Source organism: Chlorocebus sabaeus, chromosome 29 (assembly GCF_047675955.1).
Source record: "Chlorocebus sabaeus isolate Y175 chromosome 29, mChlSab1.0.hap1, whole genome shotgun sequence".
Classification (NCBI taxonomy): domain Eukaryota; kingdom Metazoa; phylum Chordata; class Mammalia; order Primates; family Cercopithecidae; genus Chlorocebus; species Chlorocebus sabaeus.
This window is the reverse complement of record NC_132932.1, coordinates 2665627-2688509: the sequence shown is the minus strand read 5'-3', so window position 1 is coordinate 2688509 and position 22883 is coordinate 2665627. Positions and strand designations below refer to the sequence as shown.

At 38.7% G+C, this 22883-nt stretch overlaps 2 protein-coding genes and 1 pseudogene across 2 annotated transcripts; 1 reads left to right on the top strand and 2 right to left on the bottom strand.

The window, feature by feature from the left end:
• Window positions 1-253: 253 nt before the first annotated feature.
• On the bottom strand, window positions 254-905 carry LOC103231436 (ADP-ribosylation factor-like protein 6-interacting protein 1 pseudogene; annotated as a pseudogene).
• Window positions 906-14997: 14092 nt separating this feature from the next.
• Window positions 14998-15966, top strand: OR4E2 (olfactory receptor family 4 subfamily E member 2). Its single transcript, XM_007990768.3, has one exon. The coding sequence runs from the start codon at window positions 15025-15027 to the stop codon at window positions 15964-15966; it is 942 nt and encodes a 313-aa protein (XP_007988959.1). The 5' UTR covers window positions 14998-15024.
• A 4325-nt stretch (window positions 15967-20291) lies between these two features.
• OR4E1 (olfactory receptor family 4 subfamily E member 1) lies at window positions 20292-21502 on the bottom strand. Its single transcript, XM_007990767.3, has one exon. The coding sequence runs from the start codon at window positions 21333-21335 to the stop codon at window positions 20388-20390; it is 948 nt and encodes a 315-aa protein (XP_007988958.2). The 5' UTR covers window positions 21336-21502; the 3' UTR covers window positions 20292-20387.
• Window positions 21503-22883: the final 1381 nt, after the last annotated feature.

The window sequence follows — 22883 nt, the reverse complement described above, 5'->3', positions numbered from 1 at the left end:
AAGTTGTCTAAATGTAAGAATTCCATTAACCCTGGGTGAGAAAAATCATACTCTCTAATGAGTTATCCAATGAGAATGAGAATGCTTTTAACTTTATTTGACTCACAAACACTTACTTGGTAAGTGTGAATTTCTTTCTTTTTTTTTTCTTTTATCCCATTGGATTTAGACTATTGAATAATTAAGGGCAGAATGAGGGAGAACAAAGAGCTACTTCTTCAACATTTTAGTATCTAGATAGTATAGTAGAAACTGTTCCTAGGGACAATGTATATGCCATTAATCACATTGAATAAAGCAATGAATTATTCATTTTTCTTTTCTTTTTGTTTGAGAAGCTTGTTTATCTCCCTTTGGCCTTTCCAGTGTGGTTTGAAATGATTCCGTGTTGGTTTAGTTGAGGAAGCAACAGTAAGAAAGTCACTATCAGGTAGATGAGAAGCAGGTTGTGGACTTGCTGTCCCATCCAAACAACTGCAGCAAGATAAATGATCATGGCCATGAAACACATTTCAGGCTTTTCTTCCCTCAGTGTGAAGATTTGTTTCCACCAGTCCATAGCTCTGCATCGAGTTTTTAGTAGACTGCTGCAAATTTCATGGAATCTTTGCTGTTGATCGCTGGTGCATTTATTGGAGCCAAAAATGTTAGGTTCTAGAATGGAAACAAGGTAGTCAGCCAAGCACCAAAACATAACAAAAGAGGAAACAGCAGACAGAACAGATGGATCTAGATAGTAGATAATTGAAACACCAAAGAAACAAGTCCATGATGGCAGGTGAAAACCAAGCTCTTTCCCATAATAAGATTTTATCCACCATCAACGTCACTTTTCCCCATTCTTGCAGCTATTGTTCTAAACTTGCAGTCTCTGCAGCCAGCAAATTAATGCTGTGATTACCTCCCTCTGCCATCATCCCTGAGGTCCTGTCTCAGCAAGCACAAACCACCGTCTGACTCAACCTTCCTCCTGAGATCCACAGGGTGATTCTGGCCACTTATGCTGTATTCTGTTGGTTACCCAGATGCACCTTTATACAGTGTAGAAGGGGATTGCACAGTGGCATGAATACCAGAGATGGTGGAGACATGTTCCAATAAATCTCTGAGTTCTACCTGTACTTCTCTCTATCTCCATTATGTAGTAGCAACTCTATATCCTCATGATTATAGTCAATTACCTCTGCCACTATAGTTTTGCCAAATTTGGGGAGTTTTCAGGCATTATTTCTTTTCCAGTTCCACTGCTTTCCTCTCATTCTAGAGCTCCAGTGATATGAACTTAGATCTCTTGTTATTATCTCATAGGTCTCTGAAATTCTACTCATTTTTCTTTCAGTCTACCTTCTCCCTGTTTTTCAAACTAGGTAAATTGTATTGATCTGTTTAACGTTTACAGATTCTGTTCTCTGGCATCTCCCCTTTGTATTGAATCTATCCAGAGAACTTTTTAATTTCAGTTATTGTATTTTTCAGTTCTCTGGACTCAACTACTGCCTCAAATTCCTGGGCTTAAGAAATCTTCCTGCCTCAGCCTACCAAGTAGTTGGAACTACAGGCACTCACCATCATGCCCAGCTAATTTTTAACTTTTTGTAGAGATGAGATCTCACTATGTTGCCCAGGCTGGTCTCAAACTCCTGGGCTCAAGTGATCCTCCTACTTCAGCCTAACAAAGATGGGATTATAGGCATGAGCCACCACACCTGGCCTCACTGAAGCATTTTTGTGAGAGCTATTTTAAAGTCCTTTTCCAATAATTTGAGCATCTGATTCATCTTGGTGTTGATATCAGTTGATTATCTTTTCTCATTCATGTTCTGATTTCCTAATTCTTGGAATGAAAAGTAATTTTTGATTGCAGCCTGGACATTATGGATTTTTTATTAGGAAACTCTGGATCCTATTTAATCTTCTTTTTAGCAGGTAGTTCTCCTGTTGAGGTGTTGTGCAAAGTTTGGTGGATGCATATGTTCAGTTTCCAGCTGGGTGCCACTGGCACCACCCCAGCAAAAAGGGAACCATTAAATCACATTGCTTTATTGCCTCTGAATGGAGATGATCAGCTTTCTGCTGGGCCAGCTGGAAGCAGGGAAAGGAGAGAGCCAACTAGACTTACCTCCTGCCTGGTTGGTATGGCAGGAGTGGAGGCTTAGCTCACCACTGGGCCTTGCTGACAAGGTGGTGGGAATAGGAACTCAAAATAGCCCTGTTTTCCATTACCTTCTTCAGTTACATGGCCACCGGATGGGTGTGGAGGTTCAGCTCCTCACTGGGCATTGCTGACATTGGGTTGGAGGAAGCTGAGTGTTGACTGTCTCACCTTACAGCACCTCATTCTACCTCATTGTTGCCAGGTAGAGATGGAGGCTCAGCTCATTGTTGGACCTTACTGACACTATCTTGCTGGGAGACTGGAGCACCACATGCTTTTGCCTTATGGGGAATGGAAGATCAACTCCCTGTTTGGCCTGCTGACACTACCAAGCGGGAAACCAGAATGCACAGTTGGCTTCTATTGGGAAGGAAGGCGGGGTGGAAGATCACCTTCCCTGCTCACTAACTGAGACCTGGGAGTGTGGTTTATTTGTTGGTGTTTAGCTGAAGCAGGAAGGGTACTGCTAGAAAGATTTCCTGTTGTTAGGCCACCGCATTTTTCCTTGTCCTTTGGCTAGAAGGAATGGGCTTTCCTTGGAGCTTTTGTTGTTTATGCCTATTGGTGGCTCCGGGTTGGAGGTTTCTGTAACATCCTGTGCAGAATTTTTTTGATAAATGTTAGGGTGGTATATTATTTTTCCTTTAAAAAAAATTCTAACGTAGTTTTTGATATGGTTGGGTTTAAATCTACCATTTTGTGATTTGTCTTCTATTTTCCCCATTTGTTCTGTGTTCATTTTCTGTCCTTTTTGGTCTAGATAGAGTTTTTTTGTTTGTTTTTGAGTTTTATTTTAGCATTTTAATTTTATTTCATCTTCACTATAATCTTATTAGTTATACTACTTTATGTTAGCTGTTTCTCCAGAATTTAGATTACACATCTTTAATACAGTATAATAACTTCAAATAATATTATATCATTTCCTGTATGATATAAGAAATTTTCAAACTCCTGTTTTTCTCCTCTCAGGCTTTTTGTTATTACTTTAATATATTTTACTTCTACATGTTATAAATTTCACAATATATTTTTGCTTTACATAGTCAAAATATTTAATAAGTGATTTAAAAACTGATTATAAAACACTTTGAAAAAGATTACATTACCCAGACAATCTGTAAAGTGTGGAGAATATAGATTTATATATATTGCTTTGAACATCTGCCCAAGCAGTAGAAGAGGCAAATTAGGAAGTGTTTAGTAAGATACTTCTGGAAGCTAAGTTAGTTCTAGGCTGTGTATCAGGCATCCTGAGTACCCATTGATTGGTACCAATTTACTTAGCATTCATGGGTGAGGTTTCACTTGTTCACGGACTTTGACTCCCTGGTGTGTATGGCAGTGGTTATTACAGTGGCTATACAAACTGACGTCATGCTAATTGCCAAAGGTTTGGAACTCTTCCATATTTGAAGGCTGCTGGATTTGTTGTCCACTTATTAAATGGCTAAATGAATGAGACTAATAACAGGAAATGCACTGGAATGGAAAATTTTTAATAATACCTCTGAGTATTCATTGATGGCAAGTTCAATTATGTCATGTGACGATCACTTCAAAATCCTATGTCAGATAGATAAAAATTCCAAAGCTTGCAAGCCTAAAATTTACCCTGTGCGGAATTTTGAGTTTCATGATTTTACATCCTAGGCTTCTGTAATAGGATATCAGAGGAGAATGGAATCATTAGAGGAGACACAGAGTAGATGGTAAGTGTGGGATATATATTGAGAACATTTATTTTAAACAAATAAGATATGTAGTTTTTATATATAAACAAATGTTACTGATTATACGTTGAAGAATATTGCTCTGGATTTTAGAAAAGAGCCTAGGCTTAATAGAGCTCCTGGGTTGGTTGATTTGATTTCATGACACTAAGTTTTGCTATCCTCTTGCTGCCTCACCTTTATAATGTGATCATGATTTTTGTTACTTATTTAAGGTGGGTGCTGAGGTGGGGAGAGAGGGGATAACAGGCTTATTAAGAAAAGCTTATCTCCTGAGACTGATGAATGTACAGTGGTCTTTTTATGTATTCCTAAACTTCACCACAGTCCGATCTTGATGATCATTGCAAAGAAGGTCATTATATTAGTCAGAGTTCTCCAGAGAAGCAGAACCAAAGGTTTTACACACACACACACACACACACACACACACGCATGCACACACACACATATATAAATTAGTCCTTTGCTATATATGGGAGGATTGGTTTCCAGGATGCCCCCACCAATAGCCAAATCTGCTGTCATCGCTGCAGAACCGGCATAAACTAAGTTGACCCTCCATATACATGGGTTTTGCATCCTGCGAATGCTGCATTTTCAATCTGCGTTTGGTTGAAAAAAAATCTGCATATAAGTGGACTCACACAGTTCAAATCCGTGTTATTCAAGAGTCAACTGTGTGTGTATACATTATATATATAATGACAGAGAGAGAGAGAGAGAGAGACAGAGACAGAGAGAGAGAGCTTGATTTATTAGGAGACTGTGGATTGTGGGTTTGGAAGGTTTAAAGTATGCACGGCAGGACTGCAGGCTGGAAATTCTAGCAAGAGTTACTGTTGCAGTCTTGAATCCAAAGGCAGTCTGGAAATAGAATTCTTTCTTCTTCCTGGGACCTCAGTCATTTTTCTTAAGGCCTTCTATCGATGTAGGGCAATTTGCTTTACTTGAAGTCTACTGATTCAAATATTAATCACATCTGAAAAATACCTTCAAAGCAACAGCTAGATCATTGTTTGACCAAACAACTGGGTACCTTGGCCTAGCCAAGCTGACACATACAATGAACTATTACAGTAATTAACGGGATACAATTATTACCTGTATTCCATAATGAAAATAAAGTTAAGAGACTTGCCCAAGTATACACAGAGTAATACATGAGTTGGCTAAAGGAGCAAAAAGAAGCAGAATCCAAATATATATATATATATATATAGACTCATGAAATATGCTTTCATTTGACAATATTTATTAGTTCTGATGCACAAGAATAGAACCTAAGATCAACTGGCTTTGATTTGACACAGACTCCTTAAAAATTTTTATATCTTCTTACTGGGCACAGTGGCTTGAGCTTATAATCCTGGCTACTTAGGAGTCTGAGGTGGGAGGATAGCTTGACACCAAGAGCTTGAGACCAACCTGGGAAACATAGTGAGATCTTGTCTCTAAAAAAATTCAAAAACCAAAATAACTGGCCAGGTATGGCGGCACACGCTTGTAGTCCCAGCCACTGGGAAAGCTGAAGTGGGAGGATTGCTGAGTCCAGGAGTTTGAAGCTACCGGGAACTATGATTGTACCACTGTATTACAGCCTAGGTGACAGAGCAAGACTCTGTCCCTAAAAAAAGTTAAAAAAATTTTCTTAATAGAATTAAGCTTAATGTTAGTATCAGGTTATATCCCCTAAAAGTATGATTTCTATTAATATGAACTAAAAATGAATACTTTCTTTCTATAAGAAAATTTGTTGAATGAATGTATGACTTTTGAGTAACAGATTTTTGGATGTCTTAAAATGTAGTTCTAATGGTGCCCATGGTAGTTACTGATTAAAGTGGTAATGGCAAGTAGACTTAGTTCTGTCTTAGTTGGCCTGACAGAAGTCAAAGTATTGAAAAGAAAAAATGCAAAATTTGCAGAGAAGAAAAAGGATTAAAAAAATCCAGGGACCAATATCAAAAAGGTGAAACTGCTCGGTGTGATGGGTCATGCCTGTAAACTCAGCACTTTGGGAGGCCAAGGCAAGAGAATCACTTGAGCCCAGAAATTTGAGACCAACCAAAGCAACACAGTGAAATCCCCATCTCTACAATAAACAAACAAATAAACAAACCAAAAACCAAAAACAAGAAACACAACAAAACAAACAACCAAAAAACACACACACACACACACACACACACACAAAACCCAATGAACAAAAAACAACAACAAAAAAAAATTAGCTGGGCACGGTTGGTGTGTGTGCCTGTAGTCCCAGCTACTTGGGAGGTTGAGATGGGAGAACCGCGTAAGCCCAGGAAGTTGAGGCTGCAATGAGCTGTGATCACTGCACTCTAGCCTAGGTGACAGAGTGAGACTCTCTCTCTCTCTCTCTCTCTCTCTCTCTCTCTCACACACACAATTTAAAAAGGTGAAACTGTTCAAGCAGAAAGCCAGTTACTAATATCCAACTCAGAGTGTATTTTATTTCATGTTTTTTAGTGTTTTGCTTTTTCTGTTTCATTTCTAGAAATAATTATGAGAAAAGTGAATGAAATAACATTAGAGTAACATTATAACAATTAGCTAAAGCATCCCTGCACAACTGGAGAAAACTGGTAAGTTTTACCACTACTTGCATTGCTTGTCATGCTTTTTGTGGGTCTGCACGTGTATGCTCATATGTACATGGTACTGAGCAAGACTCTATCTCAGCCACTTGTCTGATATGTCACTTAAGTGTGTGTTTAGAAGTTTAATAGAAGGCCTTTTAATTTATGAGAGTTGTTTTAACCTCTTTTCTGTCTAAGGAATCAGAATACTTTTTTAACATGTTGCTGTCTATGAAGGCACCTACACACACAGACACACACAGACAAAACACACATGTGGACACCCTCCAGGATTCCTCAAGATGCCTGGGGTTATGACTTGTCACCTTTAGATTTTGCCACAGCGCTGATTTCTTTTTCCTAGCTATCGAACACTCCACAGGTTATGGAGTCTTGAGGTGGTAAGGGATCAAGACCATCACGTCTGTTTGCTTTTTGGATTTGAATACCTAGCACAGTGCCTGGAATGTAGCAGACACTCACACATGATGATAGGATGAATGTTGAATGTTGAAAAGATGAAGTCTTTTTTACTGGCAGATGGCCAACCAGTCTTTGTTTGTAAGAGCAAGGAAGTGCTTATGCAGCAAACCTGTGCTCTGAAAGTCAGTGTACAGATTAGTTTTGGGCTGTTCTGGAGAAGATTTGGAGGACTACAGTTGAGCCATGGTAGCTCTGCTCCTCTGGGATTTCCTACCCAGGGTCACTCTTTGGGACATAACTCACCATGACTACATCATTGTAATGTATGCATTTGTGATGTTAAATTCTCTTTCTTTCCCTTCCTTCCTTCCTTCCTTCCTTCCTTCCTTCCTTCCTTCCTTCCTTCCTTCCTTCCTTCCTTCCTTCCTTCCTTCCTTCCTTCCTTCCTTCCTTCCTTTCTTTCTTTCTTTCTTTCTTTCTTTCTTTCTTTCTTTCTTTCTTTCTTTCTTTCTTTCTTTCTGTCTCTCTCTCTTCCTAACTTTCTTCTTTTCTTTTTTTTTTTTTTTGACAGAGTTTTGCTCTTGTTGCCCAGGCTGGAGTGCAATGGTGGCACAATCTCAGCTCACTGCAACCTTTACCTCCCGGGTTCAAGCGATTTTTCTGCCTCAGCCTCCCAAGTAGCTGGGATTGCAGGCATGCGCCACCATGCCCAGCTAATTTTGTGCTTTTAGTAGAGACAGGGTTTCTCCATGTTGGCCAGGCTGATCTCAGACTCCCGACCTCAGGTGATCTGCCCCCTCGACCTCGCAAAGTGCTGGGATTACAGGCATAAGCCACTGCGCCCAGCCTCTAAATGCTTTCTATGTATGCAGAAGCAAGGACATCATTTTGTTCTTACCCTAAACAACCTTCAGCTCTAAAACTTTCACAGCAGTTTTTTTTTTTTTCTCAGAGATTTCTTTCCCAGTTTTAGTTGACAACTGAGTAGATGGTCTCCTCATATACGGTGAAGAATCAAATCTTTAAAAAATAAACTAAATTTAATATGCTGAAAGTGATTTAGGAGTTAATCCGACTCAGCTCTCTGCAGCCAACTACTGAATCATAGAAAGGGCTAGGGACAGGAGAACTGGGACAGAATTCCAATCTTGCCACGCAACAGCTGGGAAAGCCACAATACACCTCTGAAGTTTACCTGCATCCCCTTTTATTAGGGAGATGAACCTGTCAAAGGTTAGAGCGTGTTCCTATGAACTTCTGTCTTGTCTCTTCTTTAGAGTTTATGCCCTGGCATTCAATCAATATAGGCAGTTCTCTTATATCAGATCCATCTAAGCAAGACCTTGGGAGCTCTGGATTTTACAAATCCATTTGAGGCTAACACGATAATGGTCTACCGTGATAGAAAATCACGTTCCTCTTGGCAAAATGAGCCTTCTCTAAGGAACACTTCTCTAAGTGTGTCCTTGCCAAGGATTGAGCCTTTAGTGCTAAAAGAGAGATCAGGTAGAAACCGAGAGAAGAGGCAGAGAAAGATAGGGTTGGAGGTATCATTGATGAAAAGTAAAGATGAGTAGGCTGAAACTGGGGTGGGGGAGTAGAGGTCCCTGATCTCTGGAAAGTCACTATACTCTTCAGAGGTGTGATTTCAAAAAGGGGAAAGTTGTTGCTGTCTACATTGTGGAGCTGCTGTGGGAACTCTAGAGCTCTTGGAAGAAAGGTAAAAAAGGTAGTCAAAGAGCAGAAAGAGACAGATTTCATTGATCTTCATTTTTTTAAATGAAGAATTCTGATAATACACAGTACACAATACACAATACTGATGTCTAGTGGGGATTCTGCTGCTTTTAGTTTAATTGCCCCTTTGTAGATAAGATTTCTGCTGATTGCCTTAAAATGGGTATTTTGATGTATAGATCAACTTCTCCCCAAATTTTTGGATTTTTCATAATTCTTACTTGTAGTGTTACTTTAAAAACATCTTTAAAAATTTTATTTATTTTATTTTTTGACAGGGTCTTGATCTGTTGCCCAGGTTGGCATTCTGTGGCATGATCATAGCTCACTGCAGCCTCAAACTCCTGGGCTTAAATGTTTCTCTTGCCTTAGCCTCTGGAGTAGCTAGGACTATAAACATGTGCCACCATACTCAGCTAATTTTAAAATTTTTGTAGAGATGGAGTGTCACTATGTTGCCCAGGCTGGTCATGAACTCCTGGCCTCAAGCAATCCTCCTGCCTTAGCCTTCCAAAGTGCTGGGAGGCTGAGGCAGGAAGATTGCTTTATCCTACTTTTAAAATATTAAAGAAATTAATTCAATAAGTATTCAATGAGTTCTTCCTTTATGCCAGTTACTTTGCTCTGTGGATAGAAAAATGAATGAGAGATTTCCCTTCCTTCAGGTAGTGCACAGTTGGATCTTATTGCTACTTAAAGCTCACTTTGTGTTTTTTTCTTTTAGTTCAATCTATTGAACCAAAGCAGCATGGCACATGGTAAAGAACGTAGGCTCTGAAAAATTCAAATTCCATTTTAGCCAGTTGCTGAGCGACCATGAGTGAATTACTTAATCTTGCAAACATTTTAGGAAGCAATTTGATAATAATACATTTTGAAGTATAATCTTTAAGCTAGCAAACTCATTTATAGTAATCTATTCCTAACAGAATAATATATTAGAGAAGTTATAATCACTCACAAATATTTATTGAGCAACTACTATGTCTACATACTTTCCTAGATAATTTGGATGACTCATCGAGCAAAACAAAGATCCCTGTCCTTTTAGAACTTATATTCTAGCAGCAGGAGAAAGAAAATAACAAACAACAGACTAAATAGGTGAATTATATAGTATGTTAGAAGGTGATCAGTGCTTTCAAAAAATAAAAAAGGTAGATCAGGATAAAGGTGATCACGAGTGCTGGAATTCTGGGTAAGTTTTAGTTTTATATATGTTCATCAGCATAGACCTTGTTGAGAAGGTGATGTTTGAGCAAAGACATCAAGGGGGTGAGGGAGTTAATTATGCCAGTGATCCCCAACCTTTTTGGCATCAGGGACCAGCTTCACGGAAGACAAATTTTTCCATGGACTGGGGGTGGGGGGTATTGGTTTCAGGATAAAACTGTTTCACCTACACCATTAGGCATTAGATTCTCACAAGGAGTGCACAACCTAGATCCCTCGCATGCGCAGTTCACAATAGGGTTTGCGTGTGCATGAGAATCTAATGCCAAGGCTGATCTGACAGGAGGCAGAACTCAGGCAGTGATGCTGAAGCGCTCACCTCCTGCTGTGCAGCCTGGTACCCATCTGTGGCCCAGGTGTCAGGGACCCCAGAATTATGGAATATCTGGGGGAAGAGATTCCAAACAGAGGAAGCAGCCAGTGCAATGGCCTCAGAGTGGGACTGTGTTTTGAGTATTTGAGGAATACCAAGGAGGACAACATGATTGGAGCTGAAAGGAAGAGTGGTAGGAGACAAGGTCAGAGAGGAAATGGGAAGTTGTGTCATTGAGGGCTTTGCAGGCCAATGGAAAGACTTCACTTATCACGTGTGAACAGGGAGCCATTGAAAGTCTTTGAATGAGTGAAATGATTTAATCTGATCTTTTTTTTTTTTTTTTTTTTTTTTAAGATGGCATCTTGCTGTGCTGCCTAGGCAGATCTTGAACTTCTGGACTTAAGCGATAAGTCCTCCACCTCAGACTTATCGCTTTGGGATTACAGGCCTGCGCTACCACACCTGGCTATTTGGGACTACAGGCAGGTGTCACTGCCCCCGGCTTGACCTATGCTTTAATAGGATTTCTCACTGTAATGTTGAGAACAGATTGTGCCATTATTTTTAATAGTCAGAAATTAGAAACATCATAAATGGCCACAAAGGATGGACTGGGTACACACATTCGAATACATATATGTGATGAAATGTCATTTGGTTATACACTTATAATATTGAGTGAAAAATAGAATATAAAATTATATGTTTATAATACAATTGGAACAAATTAAAGATAACAGCAGTAGGATAAGAACAAGCTACGGGTATCCTTCTCACTTGCTTTTCCCTATGCATGCTTTTAATACTTTGTTTTAAAACAAAGTAACCCATGCTTATTATACAAACTTAAACAATTATGAATTATAATGTAAAAAATTAATAAAATCCTATAATTTCCTTCATTTCCATACTTCTAGAGGTAACTAATGTTAAAATTGATGTGTGTTCTTCAACATCTATCTTGTGTCCTTCTAGGAATAAATATATACAAACATAATTCATGAATATGTATATATGTTTGAATATGTATAAATATTAATATGTTGAAGCATATGCACATACATATATGCATAAATATGTATGCATACACACACAAATCTTTTTCTTCCTTTGTTCATTCATTCCTTTGTCTCTCCCTTCCTCACTCCCTTCCTTTCCTTCGAGGTTCATAATATACTCATAATAGGTTCTTTCACTTAACAATATGTTATTGACATTCCATGAATTAGTAGTTTGTAATCTTGGCTGCACATTGGAATCTCCAGGAAGTATTAATAGTGCTGATGGGTCCAATTCTCAGAAATTCCAAATTGATTGTTTGGCACGAGGCTTGGGTATCAAAATTTATAAAACTTCCTTAAGTGGTTCTAATGTGCAGCCACATTGAGAACCACTGCTTTAGGTTATACATATAGATCCAACTCATTATTATTATTATTAATAGCTCATAGTATCCCATATTGTGGCTGTACTAAAATTTGATTATCTAGTCCTCTATTGAGAAATACTCAGTTTGTTTCCAGTATGCTACTCTACTAAAAAGTCTTTAAACATGTATCTTTAGTTCTTTAGTTACTGGTTTCTTTATTTCTATGAAATACAGTCCTATAAGTAAAGTTCTTGGGTTCAGAGGTATGAGCGTTTAAAATTTTAATTGACACTGCTAGATTATTTTCCAAAAAGATCTCAATAATACCTACTTCTAGTAGCAGTGTTAAGAGTACTCCGTTCCTTATATCTTTGTTAATCTGATGAATGAGAAAAGTATTTGATTTTCTTTTTAATCTATTACTAATTGAGCATATTTTTATTCATACTCATTTGTCATTTTCACTCATATTTTTATTCATACTCATTTGTCATTCTTTTTCTGTGACTTAAGTATATTTTTTGCTCATTTTTAATTGAGTCATTTGTCTTACCAAGTTGGAAGAGATCTTTGAATAACAAGAGTATTCTTTTTTGATTATCTATGTTACAATATTTTCTTCAAGTCTACGATTTGTTTTTTTGATAATTTATATGACACTATATATTTTATTATTATTATTATTATTTTCAGATGGAGTCTTACTCTGTCGCCCAGGCTGGAGTGTAGTGGCGCGATCTTGGCTCACTGCAACCTCTGCCTCCCTGGTTCAGTTCAAGCGATTCTTTTGCCTCAGCCTCCTGAGTAGCTGGGATTACAGGCCTGTGCTACCACACCTGGCTAATTTTTGTATTTTTAGTAGAGATGGGGTTTCACCATATTGTCAGGCTGGTCTTGAACTCTTGATCTCATGATCCACCTGCCTTGGCCTCCCAAAGTGCTAGGATTACAAGCATGAGCCACCACACCTGGCTGGCATTTTATATTTTAAATTATTGAGAAAGTTTAACATGCTTTATCTCATTTTCGCTCTTTATGTTTTAATATTTTTTTCATGTTGGTCGGCCTTTGTCACTATTGTTCCTAATGTAAGCCCCATGACATTGTTCCTAATGTAAGCTCTATGAACTACTGTTCCTAATGTAAACCCCTAATGTAAGCCTCATGTTATTTTAAATAACACTATAGTTAATATTTCCTTGCAGTTAGCTTTTTTCATAGTTTGAATGCTTACAAGTGAAATAATCGGATGAAGAATATAAATTATTTTTGTGGTTTGTGATAATTATTTCCCAACTGTTATAGTTTTTGGCCAGCCATCAGTATAAAAAGTTAGGGTAATATAACTTTAGTATTTATACAATAATATCATATTACAGAATTTAAAGAAGTAAGTTTCTTAAGTATTTTCTTAGCTCCATTGTGAAGGAAGGCTTGAGTTCTTTTTCAGGCTGCCTAATAAGTTAGGTTCAGTTCAAGTAAAAAAATTTTTTTGCATACCCTTTGTGTACAAGGCACCTACTAAGTACTGCAAAGGATAAGTCCTTTGTGTGGTTACTACTCTTAAAAAAATTTTAGACCGGGTAGGGTGCCTCACACCTGTAATCCCGGCACTTTCAGATGCTGAGGCAGGCGGATCACAAGGTCAGGAGATTGAGACCATCCTGGCTAACACGGTGAAACCCCTTTTCCACTAAAAATACCAAAAAATTAACCAGGTGTGGTGGCTGGTGCCTGTAGTCCCAGCTACTTGGGAGGATGAGGCAGGAGAATGGTGTGAACCCGGAAGGCGGAGCTTGCAGTGAGCCGAGATCATGCCACTGCACTCCAGCCTGTGTGACAGAGTGACACTCCATCTCAAAAAAAAAATTTTTTTTTGATTTAGTGGAGGGCAAAAATGAACATCATATTTTACTTTACAGGTCAAGGACCATAAAAGAAGCCTGAAAGGGGATAGATAGGCTTTGATTGGGTCAGGAAAGTTTTCTTAAAGGTAGTGTTCTTTGAAATAGTCAAAGACGAAGTGAAGGATGAATAGTATTTTTTTTTTCAGCTTTTAAGTTCGTGGATACGTGTACAGGATGTGCAGTTTTGTTCATAGGTAAACGTGTGGCATGGTGGTTTACAGCACAGATCATTAGGTATTAAGCCCAGGCCTCCACAAGTGTAGAGTTGGTCCATGTGTTCTCATTATTCAGCTCCCTCTTATAAATGGGAACATGTGGTGTTTGGTTTTCTGTTCCTGCATTAGTCTGCTGAGGATAATGGCTTCCAAGTCTATCCATGTCCCTGCACAGGACATGATCTTGTTCCTTTTTATGGCTGCATAATATTCCATGGTGTTATGTACTACATGTTCTTTATTCATTCTATCATTGATGGGCATTTAGGCTGATTCCATGACTTTGTTATTGTAAACAGTGCTGCAATGAACATACGTGTACATGTATCTTTATAATTGAATGATTTATTTTCCTTTAGGTATATACCCAGTAATTGGATTGCTGGGTCAAATGGTATTTCTGGTTCTAGATCTTTGAGGAATTGCCACACTGTCTTCCACAATGGTTGAACTAATTTATAGTCCCATCAACAGTGTAAAAGTGTCCCTTTTCCTCCACAACCTCACCAACATCTATTCTTCTGTTGTTTTTTGACTTTTTCATAATAGCCAATGGTATCTCATTGTGGTTTCGATTTGCATTTCTCTAATGATCAGTGATGGTGAGCTTTATTTTTCACGTTTGGCCACATGAATGTCTTCTTTTGAGAAGTGTCTGTTCATGTCTTTTGTCCATTTTTTAATGGAGTTGTTTGTATATTAATAGTCAATAATGAGGTGAGGAGAGTATACTTGAATAGAGTGTATGTTTTCTGAGCAGAGGGAAAAGAAAAAGTAAAGACAAAGATTTTGGAAAGTAAGTAGGTGGAGGTAGGATGCCTGGAGGACAGTGACTTGCTTGGCTGGAGAGAAGAATTAATAGGGAAAATAAAAGGACACTCACATTGAAAAAATGAAAATGTGCAGCAGACTGTTGCAGGCTTTGAATGTATATTTAATTTGATAGGAAGAGTCAAATTATTTAGTTGGGAGTTGTTTTGGAATATTAGCTTAATGTTATCAGTGCTTTAGTTTGAAGTGAAAAGAGCCCAATAACTAATGGGTAAGGGTTTTGGGCATTTATTTATTCTTGTAAAGGCTCACTGATCTCATCTGCAAGGCGGAAACAATTGATTCCTGTGCCATGAGGTGGTTGTGTTTAAATAGAAGTGCCTGGCATGGCTCCTGGTTAGTAGTGGGTATATTGTAACAACGATTAAATTGATTTTATAAGCTATATGCTCTGATGATAAATTAGCAATTCAGATAAGAATACAAAGTCATGTCAGTTAGTTCTATTTCTATAATAATAAAACTAAATTAGCTTTCATTTTTCTCCCCCTAAGCTCACTGAATGGACACTCTAAACCAAACAAGAGTGACTGAATTTGTCTTCTTGGGACTCACTGATAACTGGGTGCTGGAGATGCTGTTTTTCATGGCATTCTCAGCCATCTATGTGCTAACGCTTTTGGGGAACATTCTCATCATCATTGCCACAGTCTTTACTCCAAGTCTCCATACCCCCATGTATTTCTTCCTGAGCAATCTGTCCTTTATCGACATCTGCCATTCATCTGTCACTGTGCCTAAGATGTTGGAGGGTTTGCTTTTAGAGAGAAAGACCATTTCCTTTGACAACTGCATCACACAGCTCTTCTTCCTACATCTCTTTGCCTGTGCTGAGATCTTTCTGCTGATCATTATGGCGTATGATCGTTATGTGGCTATCTGCGCTCCACTCCACTACCCCAGTGTGATGAACATGAGAGTCTGTGTACAGCTTGTCTTTGCTCTCTGGTTGGGGGGTACCGTTCACTCACTAGGGCAGACCTTCTTGACTATTCGTCTACCTTACTGTGGCCCCAACATTATTGACAGCTACTTCTGTGATGTGCCTCTTGTTATCAAGCTGGCCTGCACAGATACATACCTCACAGGAATACTGATTGTGTCCAATAGTGGAACCATCTCCCTCGCCTGTTTCTTGGCTGTGGTCACCTCCTATACGGTCATCCTGGTTTCTCTTCGACAACACTCAGCTGAAGGGCGCTGGAAAGCCCTATCTACTTGCTCGGCCCACTTCATGGTGGTTGCCCTCTTCTTTGGGCCATGTATCTTCATCTATACTCGGCCAGACACCAGCTTCTCCATTGACAAGGTGGTGTCTGTCTTCTACACAGTGGTCACCCCTTTGCTGAATCCCTTCATTTACACCTTGAGGAATGAGGAGGTAAAAAGTGCCATGAAGCAGCTCAGGCAGAGACAAATTTTTTTCATGAAATCATATATATAATGGGCATTGGGATTGCAGACATAATTGCAGCCACATCCTTAATGAAAGAGCAAAAGTAAAGAGTCAAAATCAACTTATATAACTTGGTAAATTAGGTAAAATGGCATGGAGCAGGTTAGATTTCTGCTCATTAAAGATAAGAACTTATTCTGTTCATTGAAGATAAAAACTTATTAACTATTATTTAAATAAAGCAAAAGATCATAGTGGAAGGTATAAGGAAAAATAACCCAGGAAAGTTTAAAGACAACTTTTGATTTCATCAGTAAAGGAATACAATTTGGGGAACTCAGTTCAGTCTCAGTTTCAGGAGCAGGTAGAGTGAGAATCGACTCTCTTGATTTATACTGCTCTGTGGGATATTGCCTCTGGGAAGCTGTACATCACTCCTGTGATTTCTACATTATAGTAGTTTCAGTCTTGCTTTCCAATACATTTTCAAGTGTATAAATAAGCCTTTACTTATTTATATTGAATTAAACTTTTGTTGCTTTTGAAAGTAATTCTCTCACATCTAGATCTATTTTGTACTTTTTTTTTGAGACAGGAATTTTTTGTACTATTCCTGCAGCTTCCTCTAAGTCTGAAATTATTGTCAAAATAAAAAGTTAAAACAAAACAAAACCATACACCCACCAGAATAGTAAAAATTAAAAAGGTAGAAAATGCCGATTTTTTTTTTTTCTAATTACTCTGTTGCCCAGGCTGGAGTGCAGTAGTGCCATCTCAGCTTACTGCAACCTCCATCTCCAGGTTTAAGTGATTCTCCTGCCTCAGCTTCCTGCATAGCTGGGACTATAGGTGCGTGCCACCATGCCTGGCTAATTTTTGTATTTTTAGTAGATATGGGGTTTTACCACGTTGGCCAGGCTGGTCTCAAAACTCCTGAGTTCAAGGCACTCGCCCCTCTCAGCTAATCATTAACTACTATCACTCATTGGGCTGAAGTATATCAGTTTATTGTGGAATGGGCAAGTCCATATGAAGAAGGAACCATGACAAATTTCTTAGGTAATGATGATGATATTCTGTGACTGAAATCAGTAGGATTAGCTGTAAATGAAGATCCTATAGATGGTCAGAGAGCTACCATACAATATCAACTTTAATGGAGCTAATGGAATGAAATGAAATATGGTTAATAATAAAAATATTAAGTATAAATATGTGTCTTTGCTTATTCTGAAAAAAATTTATAATTGATTGGGGTCTTTGTCACTATTTTCCAGATGGTCTATCAACTTATAGAAATAATACTTGAGTATTCTGGAGAGCTGGAGAGCAGACAACATGGCCATCCACACATTACAGACATACACAATACAGAGTGAGTGACCCGCTAACTCTAACTAAAGGCTAATACATGATTACCTTTTAGTTATCAAAAAGACAAAGAATCAGAAGCAGTCTATTAATTAAACTGGGAGGTGTTCATGAAAATATCTAAATATCATTGCTTCAAGTTGACAAACAAGGGTAGAATATGGTCAGCCCCCTACAATTCTCATATAAAACTTGAGTCATAGTAAGAGTTGAAGAATGAAATGAAGTCCAGATATCACTACTATGTACATGCTAAAACTTAGAAAAATGATCTAATTATGCCTCTAGTTTCTGGACTTTTATGTGCATAGGTATTCACACTCATTATTATCTTTTATGCAGAAATAAATTCCCACTCTCTTATTTGTTTATTTGTATTATGGCACTGTTCATTATTTTACTGTATAGAACATGGTTGTAACCTGAAGAATTCAATTGTTGAATACAAAGCTGCTTAGCAAATTTCTATATTAATAAATAAGTATTCCTCTTTCTTGTTGAAGTAAGTAAACCACAGAGCCATGTGTCAATATCTTTTATTTTTGTTCTTTAAGACTATCTATTTATTTAGTAATTAAATACATCTTTATCTTGTCTCTGAGTCTGAAAAGTTTTTTTTCTGTAAAACAGAGCCTAAATGTTTTATTTTTACCTCCCCAGAGAGTTGTAAAGATTAGTGTGACTAAAAATGGGTAGTGGCAGAAATTTTGCTTGCTACTATGAAAAAAATAAGCAAACATCACATCATTGTTCCATTATAGTTGTACCAGCTACAATCTTAACGACTACCTTGAAGCATCGTGTTGTTGACAGACAAAATGACAGTTTTGCACATGTTCCTCTGTATGGCTGATTCCTGCACAAGCAGTTCTATTTGAGCTCATTGGAAAGATATTTAGATATTTCTCCTTATTGTCTGTCATTGCCTATAATAAAAGGACACTTATTTTACATAAATTTGATAATTCTTAAATTCAGCTCAATTATTCCACTAATAAGTTCAAATGAATATCATTTTATACCTTCCAGGGAGTTATTTTTGGGAAAGAAACTACTCTATTAATTATTAGATTTGTCTGTTGAAAGTTAACTTATGATATCCAGAAAGCCCTACAGAATGCCTTTAAAATCATGCCTCTCCATAACTGAAATGCCTTGTATTAACTGAATATCCCCCCTAACACATTTCCTAGCAAATAAAAATTTTCCTCCTGAAAATCATGATGTAGGCCTTGTGGCTGACAGGTTTATTGACCATACACTCACTGAGTGCCTAGGAAATCCCAGCTGCATTTAAGCATGCCTTTCTCAGTGAGGGAGTGAGAATGAACGGATGATTGCCAATGTGTCATGCTCTTTTGTAAACATGAATATGAGATGCCATTATCTGGGATATCCTCTTCACATCCCAGTTCACTCACCACATTCCATTCTGCTACACTATGTGCCACCACAGTGAGATTTAAGATGTTGGTTTATAGACCATGGTTTATCCAACTTGGTGTTTTCTACCAAGTTGTTTTCTAAGTATTTATTACTAAATACTTAATAGTCATCCAATATTACTCTAAGAACAATATTCGATGCTATTGCTTAGTTGAGTGAATTCTTTACATAATATTAAAATAATTTTATTAAAACATAAATTATTTCATGCCACATCTGTGCTTAAATCATTCTGGTGGCTTCTTATTGTACTGGAAAGATTCTTTTTAGCTCTCTGACATCACTCTCTTGCCACTCTCTGCCTTATAGTCTAAGCTGTAATCACACTGATCATTCACTTCCTTGAATAAGCCAAGGTCTTTCCCAGCATAGATCTTTGCACCGGCTGTTTCCCCTGCCTAGAATGTCCATCACCTCTCTTTTCTCATGGTTGGCTCCTTTTTTTTTTTTTTTTTTTTTTTTTTTGAGACGGAGTCTTTGCTCTGTCACCCAGGCTGGAGTGCAGTGGCACGAACTCGGCTCACTGCAAGCTCTGCCTCCCGGGTTTACGCCATTCTCCTGCCTCAGCCTCCCGAGTAGCTGGGACTACAGGCGCCCGCCACCTCGCCCGGCTAGTTTTTTGTATTTTTTAGTAGAGACGGGGTTTCACTGTGTTAGCCAGGATGGTCTCGATCTCCTGACCTCGTGATCCGCCTGTCTCGGCCTCCCAAAGTGCTGGGATTACAGGCTTGAGCCACCGCGCCCGGCCGGTTGGCTCCTTTTAATCTTAAATGTAACTTCCTCAGAGAGGCCATCCTTGACCACTTAATTTAAAGCAAGTCTCTTCCATACTGTCTGACAGCACCCTGCTGTTTTATAGCATTTTTCACAATCTGTAGTTAAAATTTGTTTGTTCATGTTTTTGTTTTCTATTTTCACTAGACCCTAAACTCCATGAAGGAAGGACTATATGTATGTCTTATTTATGGCTATAAACCTAGTATCTGGCATGTAATAAGTGCTCAGTAAATATTTGTCAAGTGAATGAATAATAAGATATCCCCATTTCATTGCTCTGATGGCAGATTTTGCCTGGATACTTGAGAGTGTCAGTAACTTCACCTGTTCAAAGTCTTCTTTCTCTGTCACCAAAGTCATGTGGAAACTCACTTCGTCTGCTTCACTAGTGTTTGCTAAGCTGTTTATATAAGCATCTGGGTGAATGATGCAGGCAAGGGCTGCCCAGAGATCCCAAGGTTTGTTTAAACCTTGGTTATCCCTCCAACAGAAAAGCAGAAAGAGGCTGTATATGTTGTGATAACAGCTTGAGTTTAAGTTGATACACTTGGGTTCACATGCTGCCTTCATTGTTTTCTAGCTGAGTGAGTTTGGGCGTGTTATTTGCTCTCTTCAAGCTTTAATTTCTTCATGTACAAACAAGCCTAATGATATCTACCTTTCAAAGTTGTGAGAATTAAGTAAATGCACAGTGCCTAGAATAATTTCCAGCACAGAGAAGATATTAATAACCATAATGATTGCTACGACTGTCGGATATTGGACCAAGGATAATTTTATAAGTCTCACAGTTTGATAAATATGGTATGCAACTTATTCTTTGCAAGGCATTTCTTTAATTTGGAGCACCACATATCCTAAGGATGTAGACATTTTCATTTTTCTTCTCTCCTCTCCTTTCTCCCCACTAACTTGTTGAAGGCACTCTTCATTTCTTCATTCCTAAGGGTATAGATAATGGGGTTCAGCAGGGGGGTGACTGCAGTGAAAAACACAGATACCACCTTGTCCTCTGGGAGGCTGGTGGATGGGCGGGAATAGATGAAGATGCAGTGTCCCAGGAACAGTGTAACTACGGTGAGATGGGCTGCACAGGTGGACAGGGCCTTCCGCCTGCCCTTGGAGATCTGCTGCCTCAGACTCACCAGGATGACTGTGTAGGACACCACCAGGACCACAAAACAGACCACGGAGATCAGTCCACTGTTGGAGACTATGAGGATCTCAATGACGTGGGTGTCAGTGCAGGCCAGCTTGATCACCTGAGGTACATCACAGAAGAAGTTGTCAATCTCATCAGGACCACAGTAGGGCAGCTTGATGGTGAGGGAGGTGAGGGCTATGGAGTGGATGGTCCCTCCTGTCCAGAGGGCCACAGCCAGCAGCATGCATACCTTCCAGTTCATCACTATCATGTACTGCAGGGGTTTACAAATGGCCACATACCGATCATAGGCCATGACAGTGAGGAGGAAGATCTCTGTGCAGGCAAAGAGGTGCAAGAAGAACATCTGGGTCACACAGGCATCAAAAGAGATGAGCTTTTCCTCTGACCAGGTGTCTCTCAGCATCTTGGGGACAGTGACAGTGGAGTGGCAGACATCAATAAAGGACAGGTTGCTGAGGAAGAAATACATGGGGGTATGGAGTCGGTGGTCATAGATAATAGTTATGACAATGAGAATGTTCCCAATAAGTGTCAGGACATAAAAAATGAGGAACATGGAAAACATAGCTATCTGTGCCTTCTGATTTACAGATAAACCTCTAAGCCAGAAATATGTCACTAAGGAAGTTTGATTGAGTAGGACAGCCTCTTCCATTCTCTTTGTTAGACAACCTGTAAAGAATTAGAAAAAAAATCTAATGTAACACTTAATATCTGCATCAATCATTTGGTCATTTAATTTCTTGTGTGTTTATGCCTTTTCTCTCCATCTAGAATTTGTGGTAAAATATCTTGCATTTCTTTTAAAAATCCCCATTAACATCTTATGTCATGATACACCCATAGTAGGTACTTAACATACACTTTTGGAATAATAAAATAGAAAATTTTCATTCATTAAGAGACATAAAACAATCTTGAAGAGGGAGAGAGAGAGAGAGGGAAAGATCAAACAAGTTATTTCTCCCTTAATGTAGTAAGATATCAATGCTTAGATTTAGGTTATGGATTTTTACAGGAGAAGAAGTTAAGATTCTCCTTAACTCAAATACATAATTTGTTGAAGGCTACACAAATCTGGCTTCTGAACATAGTTTTTTTTTTTTTTTAATAGTCCTGTAGACTGCACTTTTCATCAATCCAAACCACTTGCTCTGCTGTTGACTTTGCCATGGGGCTCTGAGACTGTAATTTCCACGATGTAACTTTCAGAGGGCAGAAGCTTTGTACCAAGCTACTGGACTATTGGCAACGTGACTATGATGTTCTTGAACAATTATTTAGAGAAGGCAGGATAAAACCCTGGAAGCCTTGGAAAATGTGGAAGTTGACCTCTCCTCCACCCCTCAGCTGAGAGCAGACTTATTCTTAAACTGGATGTCAAGATCCAAGCCTATAACATTACTGTCTTGATCAGATTATTCTAGCTCTTTTCAAAGTCCCATTCTGTTGTCTGACTTACTGGCCCACAAGTAAAACGAAAATAGTTATTTTCTTTTAAATTATCCTATGACTCAAGCACCACTATATATTTTTTTTTTTAAATAACGAGTATATGCATTATAGTCACAGGATTTTAGCCCTTAAAGGGAATTGAGAGTTGATATAATCTATTTTTTTTCATTTTACAAATAGAGAAAATGAGGCACTGAGAGGCAAATCAACTGGTCCAAGGTTACATGGAACTGGAGTCACAGCTGGCTCTGGAGGTCAGGTCTCCCGACTCTTGGTTCAGGCTTTCTCTGCTCTAGGCTTTCTCTGCTCTACCACCACTCTCGTCTGAGTGTTTGTGGTGGATGGTAGAATCAGGGAGTGAAGCAGAATATGTCTTAGTGGCCTCTCTCTTCCTCTCCTTGGTGTCCTGAGTCAGACTGTGGGGCAGGGTTAGGGGGACTATGAGGAACGTCTCTTTTCTAGCTTTCCTCCATCATGTTGTTGCCCTGACGCACACAGCCTTCCAGGGATGGCCCACCCAAGGAAGCTGTCTCTCTTGGTTGTTTGGTCTCCATGATCCTTGCTACTTCTTTCCTATCACAGGTGACTACTGGAGATATATATCATTCCTCAAGATCAGGCTCCCTGGTAGACTAATGAGTCAACCCCACACTGCTTCTGAAAATAGGCTAGAGAAGGCTCTTTATCTCCTCCTAGCTCTCTCTTTCTCATCAAATATCTCCTATACCTTATCATGCTGGCGTTCTGA

Coding starts and splice junctions, on each gene's coding strand:
- OR4E2 (XM_007990768.3), top strand. CDS start 15,025: ATGGACACTCTAAACCAAACAAGAGTGACTGAATTTGTCTTCTTGGGA.
- OR4E1 (XM_007990767.3), bottom strand. CDS start 21,335: ATGGAAGAGGCTGTCCTACTCAATCAAACTTCCTTAGTGACATATTTC.